Below are 19,364 nucleotides of genomic sequence, written 5' to 3' on the forward strand. Positions count from 1 at the left end.
AATATTTTACCTTCAAAATTCCTTCTGGATCAAAAGTTATGAACATTTGAAATTCGTCTCGGCATTCCGGCTCTACTGAGTTCAGGTTACTTCTTCTAATGTACAGCTTGACAGAACTAACACTGCTGAGTTCAACTCTGCTGACTCAATGTCTGCTAACTTTGGGTCTGTTGTGTTCCAGTCTACTGAATTCAGGCTACGGAATTCGGATCTATTGAATTGAGTCTATTGAAATCAGGTTTACTGATTACTGGGCTACTGATTTTTTTTCCTACTGAATTCGAGATTGTTGATTTCAAGGCTACTGATTTCAGACACGCTGCTAAAACGAGCAAGGCTCTACTGAATTCAGTTACGATATTCTTTACTGATTTACCAAACTTTACATAGTTGGTCTATTATTTCAGTAATCTATCAGAAATTTATGATTTTCTAATAACTGGAAATTCTTCCTACCCATATTATGAAACCTCGTTCGCTCAGATACAACTTCAATGTCACTCCCTAGAATCGGCACTGTTGACACCGGCGTTGCTCTAAAATTACACATTTGAAATCAACTTTGAATATTGTTTTACACTGTCATATGGAACTTTGAAATATTGTTTTACAGCGGCATAAATGTAAAACAAAGTTTATACCAGAATAACGAAATATCTAATAAACACATTTGATTAACATAATAAAATATGAACTATATTCGAGTCTACTTTCACTGGCCTCAGAATTGGGCTTGTTTATCTTCTCCGATCTCTTCTTCATTCTTATCTGTGAGGGATTTTGAGTGGGTGAGTGGGGCGAATGAGAGAATCATCACCGCCTGTAAATAATTTTTCAACAGAATTCGCAATATAAAAGTAATATACATACATACAGATTTTCTGAATTTAACATGTATCAAACTTATGCACTGGACAGATTATGAATTTCATAGTTAACTTATATCAGTCCCTATATTTTAATTCTCGAACGTGTGATATCGATAATCAGTAATAACATTAATCAGTAATGTTCAGAATACATTCCTCCCATTATTTCGCAAAGTTATAGTACTTCAAAAACACCGATTTCAGAAATCATACATATCATATATGTTGGTCGGTTTTATAAAAAACTATCATGAGTTAAAACATAAAGCCCGCTTAAAGTAAATTCTAAACATATTTTAGTTGACGCTTTTGAAAACTTGTCTGTCCTCTCTATTGCAATGTTGCTCGAGAATAAAAATGCTCCTTCCTTCGAAATTTTCATGTGATGTATTGCAGATTTTGTGTAATACTAATTCAAAAATTCATGTATTATTTATAGGGTAAAATCATATTGTTATCCTCTTAATTAATGGTCATTATTTTCCATGATTTCGAGTCAACACATCAATTAGAAGTTTGAATCAGCAAGTGACTGTTGGGATGGTCTGTTGAAATCGTCCGTTGAACTTCACGATGGTGAAATCCTTGGCAGCTGAGCTGCTGAAAATGGTCTGCTGAATTTTGAAATTGCTAATTTTGCATGACTATTGAGATTGCTAGCTCCATTAAAATAAAGAATTTAAAAAATATGTTCGAGATTCAATTATAATCATGTTCATCAAGTTATATTGATATTGAAAATTAGTTTGTGATGATGTATGTAATGATGTATTTATTTTTGGATTATTTCCAAAGAAATTCTATAAACATGTCTCTCAATGTGTGAAGAAAATCACAATTGAGTAAATAGAAAATTTTATAAAGTGTGTAGTTTAATATATTGAGATTTTTACTTTTTATCGTAAATTTTTATTTTTAACACGTTATCAGCACGATACTCGAAGGTTCGGTTCTCCATATTTTTCCAAGCTCCAAAACACAAGAAAAACGTAACAATATTCAAAATTAAGAGTATTTACTTTACTGTTTATTTATTTTTATTGTATATATATTTAATGTATAATATCATGTTATTATATAAAAGGAGGCTATGACACCTCATTATAATAACGTGATGTGATTACACTACTTATATAATTTTATTGTGTTACTGTTTAATTATTTTATATATATTTGAATAATATTGTGTTATTATATAAATGAGTCTATGACACCTCATTATAATAATGTGATATGATTATTTCACTATTTATAGATTTTTATTGTGTTATATAATAATTATATATATATATATATATATTTGTATAAAGTCACAATATTATATAAAAGGAGTCTCTGACATCTCATTATAATATTGTGATAAGATATACATAATTATTTAAACATGATTAACATTATATACATCTTTAACATTATATACATCATATTATTACCATAAAATTTACATATACATACATTTATTTTTTAAGATTTTGTAACGGTCGTAAACGGCTAGTTTTTACCCTATAAATATAATTTCACAAACACATTCAATAACTCCAAACTTATTCTTCCTCCTTAAAAATTTTCTTCATCAAAATTTTTGAAGAAGAAGAAAATGGCTCTTTCAAGGTTATTTTGTATAATTATTTTGGTTATTATACTCACTAGTTTTGTATTTATCGAAAAATATTCACCTCGCGTTTTTTCTTTATTTTTAAGGATGCTTATATTTATAATTTATTCGTTACTTTTTATTGTCATATTAATATAGCTTAACTAATAAAATGCATTGTTATTTTTCTAGTACTACCATGTCAAATTTGGAAAAGTTCGAATTTGTTGCGCTCGACATTACGTGAAAAATTATATGCCATTGACTCTTGATGTATAAATGTATTTTGAGTCGTGGGGTCTAAGAGAGATCAATAAAGAAAATGGTATCTATTCATCACAAGAAAAATCAAAAGCTATAATATTTTTGCGTCGACATCTTGATGAAGGTTTAAAATATGAATATCTCATCGAAAAAGATCTCATGACTCTGTGAAAAAGATTAAAAGAAAGATTTGAACATATAAGGAAAGTTAAACTTCCGACCTCCCGTGATGAATGAAATATGTTAAGATTCCAAGATTTTAAGAAAATCAGTGACTATAATTCGGCGATGTATAGAATAATATCTCAATTAAAATTTTGTGGACATGAGGTTACGGAATCGAAAATGCTTGAAAAACATTTTTCACTTTTCACGCATAAAATATAACTCTACAACAACAATATAGAATGCGTGGATTTGCGAGATATTCTGAACTTATCGCATGTCTTCTTGTAGCGGAAAATAACAATGAGCTGTTAATGAGAAATCATCAGTCCCGACCCACTTGATCAACAACATTTTCAAAAGTAAATGATGTACGTAAAAATGAATTTAAACCTGAAAACCAAAATCAAATTCATAGACAAGGTTTTGGTCGTGGTCGTGGTCGTGGTCGTAGTCGTGGTCGTGGTCGTGGACATGGACGTGGAAGTAGTTGTGGTCGTGGCCGTGGTTTTGAAAATAATCGAGATAATTATTTCTATAACTCATCTCAAAAGGGCGTCACAAACCACCCACTGAAAAGGTATAATGAGAACATGAGTGTTAATGAAAATCACTCAAAACGATTTGAAAGTTCTTGTTTTAGATGCGGCACTCCAGGAAATTGATCTCGTATTTGTCGAGCCCCCAAGAACCTTTGTAAGCTATATAAAGAATTCATAAAGGGGAAAGAAAAAGAGACCAACTTCACCGAACACAGTGGCCGTTTGAACGATTCAACTCATTTTGATGCTGCATATTTTCTGAATGATTTCTCTGAAAATGATCAGTATATTGGTGGAAGTGAAATGTAAAATATTTTATTTTTCATGTGCTTATATGCTAATGTTTTATTGTATAGTTATGATATGCATTATATTTTTCAATAAATTACATATGTATTGCCAGTAATTTTTTTCATTGCATATTTTTTTTGAAGTTCAAATATGGAAACTGCTATGAACAAAGCTAAACAGGGAACTAATCCCATGGAAGTTTGCATACCTGATAGTGGTATAACGCACACTATTTTCCGAGATAAAAGATATTTCTTGGAACTAAAACCAACAAAAACAATAGTGAATACAATATCAGGTCCTGTAGACTTGATAAAAGGTTTGGTGAAGCATATTTTTTGTTACCTAATGGTACAATATTTTTGATAAATGATGCTTTGTATTCACCACAATCGAAAAAAAATTTGTTGAGTTTTAATAACATATTTTCTCATGGGTATGATACTCAGACAATAAATGAAGGAAATGAGAAATATGTGTCTTACTACATATAAATCAGTAAAGAAATATGTAGTTGAAAAACTACCAATGCTCCCTACTGGATTGCATTATACATATATAAGTCCAATTGAATCAAACATAGTAGTTGATAATATTCAATACTGATCAATTGGCATGATCGATTAGGACATCCTGGTTCAACAATGATGCGAAGAGTTATAGAAAATACACATGGTCATCCGCTGAAAGACCAGAAGATCTTTCAAAATAATAAGTTTTATTGCAAAGCATGTTCTCTTGGAAAACTTATTATAAGACCGTCACCAGCTAAAATCCAAACTGAATCACCCATGTTTCTTGAACGTATTCAGGGTGATATTTGTGGGCCAATTCATCAACCATGTGGACCATTTAGATATTTTATGGTATTGATCGATGCCTCCAACAGATGGTCACATGTATGTTTATTATCAACTCGGAATAAGGTATTTGCAAGATTACTTGATCAAATAATAAAATTGCAGAATCAATTTCTCGATCATACAATCAAGAAAATCAGACTTGATAATGCTGGTGAATTTACTTCCCAGATTTTCAATGATTATTGTATGTCACTGAGAATCACTGTTGAGCATCATGTTGCTCATGTACATACACAAAATAGATTAGCTGAATCATTGATTAAACGTCTACAACTGATTGCTAGACCAATGATTATGAAAACAAAACTCCCTGTTTCTATATGAGGACATACAATTTTACTTGCTGTTGCATTAATTCACAACAAACCAAGTCTATATCATAAAAACTCCCCATTGCAGCTTGCATTTGGTAAAGAACCAGACATTTCTCATTTGAGAATTTTTGGATGTATGGTATACGTGCCTATTGCACCGCCTCAACGAACAAAAATGAGACCTCAAAGAAAGATCGAAATGTATGTTGGTTATGATAGCCCATCAATAACTCGATATCTTGAACCTCAGACAGGCGACACGTTTACATCATGTTTTGCTGATTGTCATTTTAATGAGGAAATCTTCCTAATGTTATGGGGAGAAAAGAAACATATCGAAAAAAAACTACATGGTATACATCATCATTGTTACATCTGGATCCAAGAACTAAACAATGTGAAAAAGATGTACAACAAATTACACACTTGCAAAGAATAGCAAATCAAATACCAGATGCATTTGCAAACACAAAAGGGTTAACTAAATCATATATAAATACTGTAAATGCCACTGCTCGAATTGAAATTCCAAAGAAACAAATTGAAGACACTCATGATGTCATTAAACGCTTGAAGCATGGAAGGCCAATCGGTTCCAAAGATAAAAATCCTCGAAAAAGAAAAAGCATAGAAAAACTCGATGATCACAAAATAGAGAATGATATTCGGCAGAAATACATGATGATATATATGTTCCATTAGAACCACAAACTGATGAGAATCGTGAAATCTCTATAAATTATATTAATAATGGAAAAATATGGAACCGAAAAGATATTAAAAAAATTGATGAAATATTTTCTTACAATGTGGCATTTGACTTCATAAATGAAAATGAAGATCATGAACCAAAATCTTTTGGTGAATGTAAAAATCGACAGGACTGGATAAAATGGAAAGATGTCATCCAGTTTGAATTGAATTCGCTAAATGAACGTAATGTTTTTGGACCTATAGTCCTTACACCTGAAGGTGTAAAACCTGTTGGGTATACATGGGTCTTTATCCGAAAGCGAAATGAGAAAAATGAAATAGTAAGATATAAAGTTCGACTTGTTGCACAAGGTTTTTCTCAAAGGCCTGGAATTGATTATGAAGAAACATATTCTCCTGTTATGGATACGATTACGTTTCCGTATTTGATTATTTTGGAGGTATCTGAAAATTTAAAAATGCGTCTAATGGATGTTGTCACAGCTTACTTATACGGATCACTCGATAGTAATANGGAAAGATCATTATATGGGTTAAAGCAATCCGAACGAATGTGGTATAATCGACTAAGTGAACAATTAATGAAAAAGGGATATGTAAACAATTCAATATGCCCTTGCGTTTTCATTAAGAAAACAACATCTGGATGTGTAATTATTGCTATATATGTTGATGATTTAAACATCATTGGAACGAATAAGGAAATTCAAGAACTTGTGTCGTACTTGAAGGAAGAATTTGAAATGAATGACCTTGGAAAAACAAAGTATTGTCTGGGTTTGCAAATTGAACAAAAATAATGTGCAATAATTTTTCACCAGTCAAATTATACAGAAAAGGCCCTTAAACGTTTTAATATGGATAAATCAAATCCTTTAAGTACTCCAATGGTTGTTAGATCATTAAACATAGAAAATGATCTATTCCGTCCATGTGAAGATGATAAAGTTATTCTTGATCCAGAAGTACCATATCTAAGTGCTATTGGTGCCCTTATGTATCTTGCAAATTGCACAAAACCTGATATATCTTTTGCTGTAAATTTATTGGCAAGATTTAATTCATATCTAACAAAAAGACACTGGAACGGAATTAAACATATATTCCGTTATCTACGAGGAACGACAGATTTGAGACTTTTGTATTCAAAAGATACCAATCAAAGCATAATTGGTTATGCTGATGCTGGGTATTTATCTGATCCACACAAGGCACGTTCTCAAACCGGATATGTATTTAATCGTGGAGGTACTGCATTTTCTTGGCGTTCACAGAAACAAACAATCGTAACAACTTCATCAAATCACGCCGAGATTATTGCACTACATGAAGCAAGCCGTGAATGTGTGTGGCTAAAATCAATGACCGAATATATCCAAACCTCACGCGGATTATCATTCAACAAGAAGCCTGTGACACTATATGAAGATAATGATGCATGTGTTGCTCAAATGAAAGAATGATACATAAAAAGTGACAGAACTAAATACATTCCCCCTAAGTTCTTCGCATTTACCCATGAGCTTGAGAAGAATAAAGATATTGATATTCGTTATATTCAATCAAGTAAAAACTCATCATATCTCTTCACAAAGGCACTTCCCACAACATTATTCAGAAAGCATATATATAACATTGGGATGCGCAATCTACGAAATTTGTGAAGAATCGGTCGTGTTAACATGAGGAAGAGTTTACATGACTGTATTCTTTTTCCCTTACTATGGTTTTTATCCCAATTGGTTTTCCCAGTGAGGTTTTTAACGAGTCAGTATAAAACACGTAATAAAGATAATCATTGTATCATGATCATCATCACAAGAGGGAGTGTTGAAAAATCATAGTTAGAATATTTGAATGTTGAAAATAAGAGTTGTAAACATTGAAAATTAGTCTGTGATGATGTTTGTAATAATGTATTTATTTTTAGATTATTTCCAAAGAAATTCTATAAACAGGTCTCTCAATGTGTGAAAAAAATACACAATTGAGTAGATAAGTTTTTTTTATAAAATATATAATTAAATATATTGATTGTTTGAGACTTTTACTTTTTACTCTAAATTTTTACATTTAACAATATATTTATTATCATATCCATGTTAAATTTTTGAGGCGGCTTAAATTTTCCTTTTTCCTGATTTTCTCTCGTGTGAGGTGTCGTCCTCTGCTGCTCTGTGTTGAATTTCTCAATTCACACTCCAATTCCATTCTTCTTCTCTTCTATTATCCTCCGCACCGCGATCATATAAAATATCGAGAAATTTGTTCTAATTTCGGAAACTATACCGTGCTACGCTGAGATTTTAGATGTGCGAACTGTAGCAATCAATGGTGACGATGTTGCAGAAGCATAACCCGAATCCTAATCCGAATCCGAATCCGAATCCGACTATTAGGTCCCCGAACAATCACATTCTGGAAAATGATCTCGCCAGGATTCGTTTGTCTGACCTTTTGGCGTATGATGGGGCTCCTGTGGGGCCTTACTTGCGGGCCGTCGACGCCTTGTCCGCTTCCCTTGGCAGGATGAACGCCGCTGTTATTGTACTGGGATCAGATGATGCTGCCTTGATCCGCTGCGTTATCGAGTCTTCACGTTTCTATTTTCGGACGAGGGTCCAAACTGGGAAGGGCGCTCGAGGGGTTTATACCTATAGGGCTGGAAGGTAATGAGATAGATGTTTTTCTTTTATTCATTTTTTTTTTCAATTTGCTTTTTCATAATCCTATCAGTTAGTATACTTGTTGGTCATGGGTACTTGCTGTTCTGGTTAAATTAAGGGAATTTATAAGGCTCTGTTGGAGATTCTCAGGAGCTCAAAATTTTGGAACGATCACCAATGTAATCACTTGGGTTTTACTTTGGGTTAATCTTCCTGGCTTGAGTGATAAGGCATCATAGAGATTTATGTCAATAAGCGCTTGAATTTGCTACAATTGTGAGATTACACTTCACCCTATATGAAAGGAGGAAGTTATAACCATTGATCAAGAGAGCTGTGAAGCTTAGATATTGAATTTTCAGATAAATTGTAATGTAGCTGAACTTCTTTCTGCATTTGATGGTCTTTGGCAGCATCCAACTGGCTAAGTAGCACTAGAGTGTGATGGAAAGCAGAGGTACAGGGGCTACTTTTTTGCCCGTAGTAGCCATTATAGAGCTTTCATATTGCTAAAAAGTATGGACTTTGTTACGATTCGATGGGGATATCACATTTAATAAAGAAATAATTGTAGATTCCATTTTATATTGAATGTGAGAAAAACTTGAGTGAGGTATAAGTGTTGGTAAAGGAACATACATGCAGCATTGAATATGGAGGTCTCTACAATTTTTAAAATAGTTGAATTTATGCTTTAACTTTAGGGCTGTGAGAGAACTTGTTGGAAGATGAAGACATTGTGTTTGATGACCTTGTGAAAAGTTATGAAAAGTGAAATGTGAATGGAAAAACTTCTATAACTCATCTCACATTGAAAACCTTTTATGACGTGCTTGCTCTGTAGTGATGGAGTTCAGCAGTTCAACCCATTGGCATGTCAGTTGGTTTTTGAAATTATCGTTCCACATTCCATATTTGTGTATTCAAGCTGTTAATAAGTTGCATTTTAAATTTGACATATTAGCTTTAAGTTTGCCAGCCTTTTTCTCTTTTCCACATTGGTCTGCTTGTGTCCTTTGGGTTGGTGTTCTGACGCACTACTGCTACTACTATTTTATGCAATAGGCCTTTGGAAGATGTGGACTCATCTCCTCCATGCATGGCTGACATTTTTAGATGCATGGGAAGGGTGGCTCGGGCTGCTTTATGTGCAATTGCAAGGCATCTTCGATTGCGAAGCGAGTGTGAACCTGACTATGATCTCTTTTCTTTTATTGTTATTATCACTGTACAACTGTTATAAACATCCCTTTCGCTCTGTACTTACCACTTTATGCAATATCTGCAGTGCTTTTAATCATTTGCTTGATGATAGCCCGTTGCCTGCTAATGAGCCATCATCATCAGTTCTTGTCGCGACATACTCTCAATCATACTCAAAAGGAAAATGTGCTGTCAGTGGAGGGAGTTCATTGGGTTGTGAAGTGGAGAAGGGTTTGTTAACATTAATTTCTTCAGATTCCTCTGGTCTTCAGGTTTTCTTTTATTTATGCTTATAAGCTAAAAACATGCTTAGTTTTTGTTAAGGATGTACTTTCAGATCTTTCTATTATGTGTGTTGGTTCATGGCCTTTTCATATTTTCAGGGCCTCATTGTGTTTCGTGGATTGAAAGTGTTATGGTTCTTAACATATCTTTTCTTTCCTTTTTTTTTTATCATAGGTGTGTGACCCCAATGGCCGTTGGTGTCAGGCAGATAGCGGTTTAGCACCTGGTGAACTTTTATTGCTTACAGGGAAGGCTCTCGGCTACATCACTGCTGGCCTTAGGCCCGCTGCTTCATATAGGACTGTGCTTGATAATTCTCTGACGACATCTTGTGGTGGAAGGTATACTTTTTTGGAAATGGTTAGATTGTTGATGTGATTTTCTACTGGACAAATTTTCTTACTGAGAGCCTGACTAACTACCATCTAGGACAGCACTGGCATTTAGGCTAATGCCACAATGCAATGCAATATTGGATTGCTCCTCAATTGCAACAGCGGGGAATGTAATTCCTGAACGCTTTGTGCCAATCTCTGTAAGCAGATTTATGGATGACCTTTCTGCCGAGGACGATGTTCCACATAACCATATTGATGATGTTTGTGTAAGAACTGTTCCTAGAACTTTTTAAAAGCAGTTTATTATTGTAAATTAAATAAACTAGTTCACATCGCTTCTTGTCTTCGTGTCAATTTTAACACAATAGAGAATTTTCAAGTTTAACAATCTGTTAGTTGTGAACATAAGTCGTTGGATCTTATATTTAATTCATACCATATTATTAGCTTTGAATATTCGATGTATGTTCTGCCTCCAATTTTATTTAAGACATTCAATAAGCGTATTTGACCCCAAAATATATTTTATTCCTTATTTCAATTTTCATTGATGCTCATGGCATCCACTCCCTTGATTGTAATCTAGTTGTCTAGCCTCATCTGTGGTGTATCGCTACTGTTGCCAATATTTGTTCATGTCAACCTTCACATTATCATATGGGAACCTGATAACACCTTTTGAACTATACAATATGTGATTGGTTTAATTTTGTCTCTTTGTTGACAGATTCCTAGAGATAATTCGAACAGGGAGCCATCACTGAGAACTGTTCTGTCTGATCCATTATCGTAAGTTAGAATGACTGTTAGAATTTGTTATTTTCTTTTTTTCACTAGAAATGTTTCTTAGTAAAAAAAAGTTTCATCCTTGGAATTCGAATAGTTTTGGTTGTGTGGTACGATTTGGTAGAATTTTCTTATTTTTCAATTCATTCTAGATTTTTAATTTATAATTTGCCTAAACTGAACATATGCACAAAACTTAAGATTTACTATGTTTGCTGGTTGGAGAAGTTTTAGTGCTTTGAGGTTACCTCAAACTTGATCTGCTACTTTTATTTATGTCATGACCAATGAACACATGGAGCTCATGTGGTAGTTTTCTATTTTCGAGTTGTCTATCAATAAATTTCTTTCCTAGTAGGCATTGAATTATGTACTAAAAATGTAAAACAATAAATAACGTTATCCATATCTTATATTATTATTAACTTTTAAATTTACTTTCCAATTTGTTGTATATTAGCAAAGTTCTAAAAAGCGTGAAGCCCGACGAAGCGGCAAGGTCAAGCTTGAAGCTTTACAAGTTTAAACGGGTCTAGTACGAGATTAATCGTGAAAACTTTTTTGTTTTTACTATATTAAATTATATCAAGTCAATAAATAAATTAAAAAACAATAAATCTATAAATTTAAGAATAAATGCATAAATTTTTTGTTAAAAAATTTACTATCGAAAGCAGCCGTTAAAGAAAATATAAGTGTCTTTAGGGTTCTTTTATTTAAAAATGTTATATTATCAAATATTTAATTTTTAAAATTTAAAAATTAACTTTTATAAAAATAGATATATATAAATGTTAACTTAAATTCAAAATAGAAATTTAGATTTAACTTAAATTCTTTTCTAAGAAGCTCACGCTTAATCGCACTTTTTTCGCTTTTGACGTGGCCAACCTTAGGTTGGCTGCTTTTGCGTGAATCAATAGTGTTTCTTTGCACCTCACGCTTAACCATGCTTTTTCGCGTTTTTTAGAACACTGTATATTAGGATAATATCCCGATATCATTTTATGTATGATATTATAGATAATATTTATGTAAGATTTTAAATCTGTATTGTCAATATTTTGTGATTTATTTTGTGTATTTAAGACTAGTTAATAATTCCGTTAAAATAATTTACGATGTGTGAATATAAAATTTAGTGACATGTCCTATGAAATCAAACTAATATATTTATATTATCGTAAAATTTGCAAGGAATTGGAGAATTAAGAAGAATATTGATTGCCATTATCTTAATTTAAATACTTAAAGCTCTTACTTTAAAAATGAGAGCATCCAAAACACATTAATGTTATTGGAATATTTCCTTTCTAGGCACCAGGTTAAAAAAAATTTGGAAATGCTGGACTAAAAATAAAATTTTGGTGTTCTATATTAGATCAGATTCGAGCTGGGGTTCCACATTTAGATGGCTGATGGGCCTTCTTATTAGTTAGCATATGAAAACGTAGCATGCAACTTGAGAAGATAATATAATTTATAGTTCAGATCGTTTGAGCATGCCTGGTTGAATTTACGAAATTATATGTTAATGAGGATCTGGAGGCTGATATTGGCACTCTTTTCATGAGTATCTCGTGTTGATATCGATTATGGCAATGATCATTTTAGTATTTGTATCCCTACATTTGGCTTCGAGAACTGAACTTTAGGTATAATTTGGTTTGTAGAGTACGGCAATGATTTCCTAGACAAATTTCTTCTGTTTTTGAGAAGTACTCTGTTATATCCACATATGGCTGCAATAACTGTTCCAATTAGCACTTGGAACTTCTGGTTTTCAAGCATAACCATCCTTCAACTTCTTCTCTTTGTACCTCTTCCAAAACTTCCATATTACAAAGAAGTCTGATTTAACATCATCTTTGTCAAGCCCTTACCAAAATTGAAAACATATAATCTTAGTACCTACTTATCATACTTAAATTCGTGTAGTTTTTTACTTCATAAAGTTGATTGCCCAATCCGTGAGTTTGGTTTTTTGGCATCACATTATGCAGAATTGCATGTGGCTGAATCTGGCATGAAAATCACTTTGGTGAGGTGTCCAACCTAGCTTTTCCATTTCATGACCAGCAATAGAGGTCGAAGCCTCTTGCAAAATTACTGCTGTTTTTGGGTTGGATGATTTGTAAGGCGGGTATATAGAATCATGTGATCTTGTCTATTCCTATGACTAAAAGATGAGTTTATCACCAAAGCTATGCAATACAATTAAATCAGTAGCTCATGTATTAAGGGTCAAACGAGCAAAAAAATTTTTGCACACCATTTGGTGCGGAAAATAATATATTTTTGTGGCTCGAGTTCTACAATAGTTTGAGCTTAAAATAATTCAGTTATTTGTATCTATCAATTTATATTCCATCATTTATCATCTCATCTTGTCATAAGCCAAGCGAGGTCGGGAAAATTGTGTTCACATCGAAATGAAAAGTACATACTTTTGAATTGGAACAAAGTACTAGAGTTTTATAAATATTTCATCAGATTAATCTCTAATGGTTTGCCATAATCTCAGGTAATTGGCATTGGATTCGAACTATAGAACTTAGAATCAGCTGATTATCTTCCTAGATCTGATAGAGAACCTCAATTTTCTAATTCTTTGTCGATTTCATGTATAGAGGTCCGAATCACTAGATATCATACTAGAAACAATAAACTAAGGGTGGAAATAACATCAGAGACTAACCATGCATTGGAAAATTGACCTACTAATTGAGGGGAAATGCCGAGAATCGGTTCTTCCATCAAGGGATTTTATTTATTTATTTTTGAAGAATTTTTATTCTGGAATCCTGTATGAAGCTGTTGTTACTTTAGATACTTCTCGTGTTGCCTTTCGGCATTATTCATCAGTTGATTATAAATGTTATTTATGATGGGACCCTTGCCTTTGCTGCTTATAAACTTTCTATTTGAAAATCGATAATTCTCCAGTGGCTCATTCCTTGATGATGCTATGCTTGTGTCTTGCGGACATTCATTTGGTGGTCTGATGCTGAGAAGGGTCATTGAAACTGTAAGAGAAATCAACCGTTGATCTTTCCTTTTGTTGGCTGCTTAAAGCATCTAACAATTCATGTTATTGGGATAAGAAGTATATAATCGTGACGCAAAGTTGACAAGCATAAATTGAAGTAGTTATTTGAATTGCTAACATCACTATTTATTGAAGTATGTGTCGATTGAAGCTGTTTCTACTATTCAATTAATTTTTCACGTGAGTAGGCTTTGATGTCTATCCGTCGCTTCACCTAATATGTAGCTTATAATGTGGAAATTTCAAAGATAAAAGACTTTTAATTTTAGAAGTGGATCTTTTCCTAACCTTTTGAAATATGTGATATGGCGCAGTTACTTTTCATAAATGTTCAGTGTGTGATTAGCTTTCAGGCAAGTGGGCTAGTCGTTTATGCAGTAATCATGTACCTCTCAAGAGTACCTGAGGTTCTTAAGTAATTTACTCAATTTGAACTAATTAAAAGTTAAAAAAAATAGTTAAATTAATGTTAATATGAAATGAACAGTGTTTTGATTTTAAAGCAGCTTGCTGCAACTAACATTTAAAAATCCATAACTTAGGCAATTAGAACTATGTGATAGCACTATATTGTAAAATTTTCTACTTTATAAATGAAAATCAATAGGAATTTAATTAAATCATGGCAGGATTCTCTAATGCATTCATTAGCGGTGGTTAGCATAACTAGGTGTGAACAAGTTTATTCCTATTTGATAACTTCCCATATTTCTATGTAAGTTTAACTGAAAACACATTATCCATTTGTGAAATTTAGATTTTGCCTAATGCCATGAAAGAAAATGAATTGTTTCTTTAATCAATTTTACTTAATGATGTAAGATAGTTATGGAACACTTCTAACTTTGTACCCTCATTTTCAAGGTAAGTCATCAAAATATTTTAAATAAATGGCTAAATTATTTGTAACTTGTGCCGATCAAATACCAATCAATGGATTAAATTCAACGGATTCAATCATATGGAAAGATTGGAACTAACATCATCATGATTGATAAGTGTATCCGATAAACTATTGAATAAACATGAATCTGAACTGAAAAGTAGTAGAAGTTTTTTCAAGATGACAATATAATGCTCAAGTATTTTCTTTTTCTTGCTTCGAGTGATGCTCTAAATTTGCCAGCATTTTATCTTTAAGATTCTAACGAAAAATTAAAAGAAATAAAAAAAGAAAGAACTCCAAAAATTCAACAGCCATCTCTATTTTTTACTGAGATTTTTGGTGGCACTTTATTTGGGAACAACACTTCAACATCTTGAAACTTTTGAGAGCTGATTAGATGAATCTTTAAGTTCATTTTATCTCCAATCGTTTTCTTTAAAAATGTTCCACAATAAAGGCATTCACATTGTATTTGGAATTTTTTTACCGTCTTTTACCTTTTAGTTTTGGACAAGAAAGAATTATAATTTCACCATCTTTGTATTACAGTCCAAATGTACACTTTGCAATACTGAAATCGATGCTGCGTCACTGATCCCAAATCATGGTATCACCTGGCTCATTATCCTGACCTCCTCTGATTCTACCATCACTTTGAAACATTTGATCTTCAAAATTTCTCATTGTTTCAAGCTCAAGATGGTCTCTGACCCATATTTTGGCAGCATTGAGAGCTGCAGCTCTTGCAGTGAAGCAAGAAGATGATCGAAGACTATTTCATAATGCGGCTCTACGAAAACGGAGGAAGGAAGTGAATGAGCACAGGGTAAGCGTTAATTGCTCACCTGCTTGTAATAACTTGTTTCACTATGCTGGAAACCATTGCTCAAGTATTTAAGGATCTGCCTAGTAAAGCCACTTGAAGTATAACTTCTCTGTTCGTGTATTTATTTATGTATATCAATCCACTGCTTGTTCTCATTACCTTTGTTGCTTAGACATTTCTTTCTGACACAACTTTTGTGATAGAATATTTAGAAGTATGCTGCACGAAAATCTTGGGAATATATGCTCATCAGAAATTTACATATATATATGCTTATTTCTTCAACCCTTCAGGAAAATGGTGAAGTTACAGTAGAAAATGGATCACCTAGAGCTCTACATTATCCCTTCTCGGTAAATGAAAAAGTCGTTATTAAGGTAAATAATTCCCAATCTGCTTGCATTAATCTTTTTCCACTTTGAAACATATGGTTGAAAGGACCAGCCATTGCAGGGAAACAGACGGACTCCTGGTAAGCTTGTCGGCAAGGAAGCAGTGATCACATCACAGTGCCTTAATGGCTGGTTAGTTACTTAAACGGGCACCCTATAAATGAGACTGATTTATGCATCATTTTAGATTGTTGAAAATGATTTGTTCACGTGCTATATGCAATGGCTTAATTACTTTACCTACATTCAGTTGCGTAAATTGAATCTCAATTAACAATCTTGATGGGGATGCCACCTTGGTTTTTTTTTGTTTATCAGTAAATGTAAAATATATTGACCAAAATGTTTAATTACAAAATACTCCAGGCATACCTGGGCTAATCATCCAAATCAATCCATATCAAGTGCAAACAACACCCCACCAAAAGTATTGCCTAAGCTAGTGCACTTCCAATCGAACTAGTAGGATGACACCTTGGTTCTGCTTGTAATTAGGGACTCTGCTAAACTAGCCCATTGGTGGCATACGTGAAGCCTTGGCAAGCTTCACAATTTTAAACTCGAATACCACCAAAATGCAAGTAACGGTTGATCCTTTACAAAGAATTAACTTGTGATTGTCATTTTTATTGAGAGATGACCTAGGTACGGTCCATATGATATTTAAAGCAATCTTTTACCTGGCATGCCACAAAAAGGTGTAAATTCATTCACTCAGCGCTTTCAAGAAAAGAGTGGTTCTTATGTTAATTCTATGTTTTCTTTTTCTGGTTTTATTCTCTTTCAATTTTCTATCGTATTTGCTGGTTGATATTATGTATTTACGTTTTGATGCTTTGTTTTGAAGTTCCCAGTTTTTTTTTTTTTTTTTTTTTTTTTTTTATTTTTTTTTTTTCCTTTTTGGTGTTTTTTTTTAATTTCCCTGTTTTTTTTTTTTTTTTTTTTTATAAGAAACATAATATATTAATGATAATAAAATTTTTGTTATAAACAGCGGATAAGTAATCCGCTAAGTCTAGTTAGAACTCTGAAAGAAACAAAACCCGTCTACAGCATGACTCATCAGTCGAAAACAAATTTCCAATCCTTGTATAAGTCTGAGACACTGAGATGTTCATATTTCGGCTGTAACATCATCCAACTCGCAACTCTGAATTTGACTTTGTCCCATAGGTCGAAGACCGAATCCTCTTTCTCTTCAAATAATCGTGTATTCCTCTCCAACCAAATGGACCATAATATGCCATGGACGACTATAAACCAGAACCGCAAATGTTTCCTCCCTTTCGGCCAGCTCGGTTCCACAACATACAAATCCTTTGCCTTAGCCGGTACAGCCCACACCAAATCCAAAGCTTTGAAAGCCATCTGCCAAATCTGTGAGGAGAAATCGCAATGAAGGAGTAAATGATCCTGACTCTCCTCATTCCTTCGACACAAACAGCACCAGTTAGGGCATAATACACACGATGACCATCTTCTTTGCAACTCATCACAAGTCTGCAACTTCTCCAACGCCACAATCCACGAGAATACTTGAACCTTTGGCGGGACAGGTATTTTCCAGATATTGGAAAAATAAATGAAAGGAGTAGTAGTAGAAGAAAAGAAAGAATTGTAAAAGGATTTAACAGTAAACAACCCCGAAGAATCCCCCATCCAAACTCTAAATCCTCTACACCCCTCACCAAGTTATTAATCACTGATATTAATCACTGCATGTGTTTAACTAGGTTAAAGAGCACTTCGAAAGTAGCCTCTCCGAACTGATTCCTTGTTATTACTCTATCTCTGCGTAACCTTGTTTCTGTTTGCCATGTGATATCCTTCCACAGGCCACAAGTCGAGATTTTCTTGCTTTAGCTCATGAAATATATGAAAATTTTCGTATTCTTTCTGCTTACAATCAGTCATTAAACAGATCAATGAGCATTATGAAGAGGATGGAATCGGGAAGGGAGGACTAGCTGGCTTCTTGTTGATCAAAATCATTGTCTGAAAATCCACATTTAAGGAATAAAATGCGGTTTAGGGCTATAAATGTCAGCCTTCTTTAGAATCTTAAGTAATTCAGTTGAACTTGGAAAATATTAAATTGTCGACACTATATCAAATTGGTAAACTATGTGAGTTGTTTGTGGTTAAAGAGGAACATAAGTGGATATTTTTTGTGGAATAAGTTACTGAAAAACTGTGGAAGCTGCGTGAAAACTGCTATTCGAGAAAATTTGAAATATGCCATATTGCTTTTTGTTGCAGGTACTTGCTCAAGATTATTGAGAGTGGTGAAAACGTTCGACTACAATATCGCTCTTTAAGAAACGTTCTGGCCTCCCAAGATTCAGAGGATAGACGTGACTTACAACCAGCTCAGAATAGCAGCTGATCTGCCTTAATTTCGACATAACGGGCACCACTCCTGGGATTGTATCCGGTTTCTCTCGCTTGAGGTTGGAAGATATGATGTATAGCTATATTTATTGAGTGCTACATAATCTAGGGACTGGAAAAAGTCAGGGGAAGCAATCCTTTTTTGAATTAAAGGGTTGATTATATTCATGTGTATGTATTGTTGTGGTGGTTAACAATCAATAGAAGTAGAGTTGGTGACATTGCCATGTCGCGGATTTGCTTTTGCTTTTGCTTTTGCTTTTCTTGTTGGAAAGTTCACAAAAACTAACAAAAAGAACAAAAGAATCGAAGCATCCGAACAACGTCCAGATTCAAGTTTATTAAGGTCTTTTACTTTTGGATAAAAATTGGTACCGAAAATATAGTTGTGCTATCCCCACCTCCTCTTTACCCCCTCCCTCAAAGATTGGAATAATACCCTAGATTGGTTTTTTTTTTTAAAAAAAAAAAATAAATAAATAAAAAAATAAGTGCAGCTTCATTAACAAACGACTGTGAAATCCTTGCTTACAAAATACACTGATAAATCAAGGAATGGATTCAAAATATTCCATTGTTTGGTTAGAAGAAAGAGCATGTGAAGCAATTACATGGGCTGCTCCATTTGCAGATCGTGGACAATATTTTACTGCATTGGCATTATGTTGGTTGCAACAAGAGTGTGATTAAATTCGCTCATTTCACGGAAACCCAGCTCGCCATCGCACCTCGATCGCCAAAGTAATTTTCTCCTTTGATGAAAGTGATGCTATGCCAGTGTAATTATTAGGGGTCTACGAATCTGAATATGAAAAAACTTTTAAACTCAAATTATATATATTTAAGCTCGAATCTGTTTCAAAACTCGAAAGCTTGAACATGTTTTACTCTAACTCTGTTCAAATCAAGGCTTATGTTCGAGTTCG

General features: G+C 33.4%; 1 protein-coding gene across 2 annotated transcripts; it reads left to right on the forward strand.

The window, feature by feature from the left end:
• Positions 1–7,727: 7,727 nt before the first annotated feature.
• Positions 7,728–18,730, forward strand: LOC140979407 (uncharacterized). 2 transcript variants are annotated; one of them, XR_012175733.1, is made up of 13 exons: positions 7,728–8,285; positions 9,348–9,464; positions 9,571–9,757; positions 9,945–10,111; positions 10,200–10,374; positions 10,836–10,897; positions 13,841–13,922; positions 15,379–15,436; positions 15,555–15,655; positions 15,949–16,032; positions 16,109–16,179; positions 18,307–18,666; positions 18,714–18,730. XR_012175733.1 is itself a non-coding variant. In XM_073444794.1 (12 exons), the coding sequence occupies exons 1-12, from the start codon at positions 7,948–7,950 to the stop codon at positions 18,431–18,433; spliced, it is 1,569 nt and encodes a 522-aa protein (XP_073300895.1). In that variant the 5' UTR covers positions 7,728–7,947; the 3' UTR covers positions 18,434–18,687. The 2 variants fall into 2 exon arrangements, 1 of the variants encoding a protein (XP_073300895.1); XM_073444794.1 differs by lacking the exon at positions 18,714–18,730 and having other exon boundaries at positions 18,307–18,687.
• The last annotated feature ends 634 nt before the right edge of the window (positions 18,731–19,364 follow it).

Source organism: Primulina huaijiensis, chromosome 6, assembly GCF_012295235.1.
Source record: "Primulina huaijiensis isolate GDHJ02 chromosome 6, ASM1229523v2, whole genome shotgun sequence".
Lineage (NCBI taxonomy): Eukaryota > Viridiplantae > Streptophyta > Magnoliopsida > Lamiales > Gesneriaceae > Primulina > Primulina huaijiensis.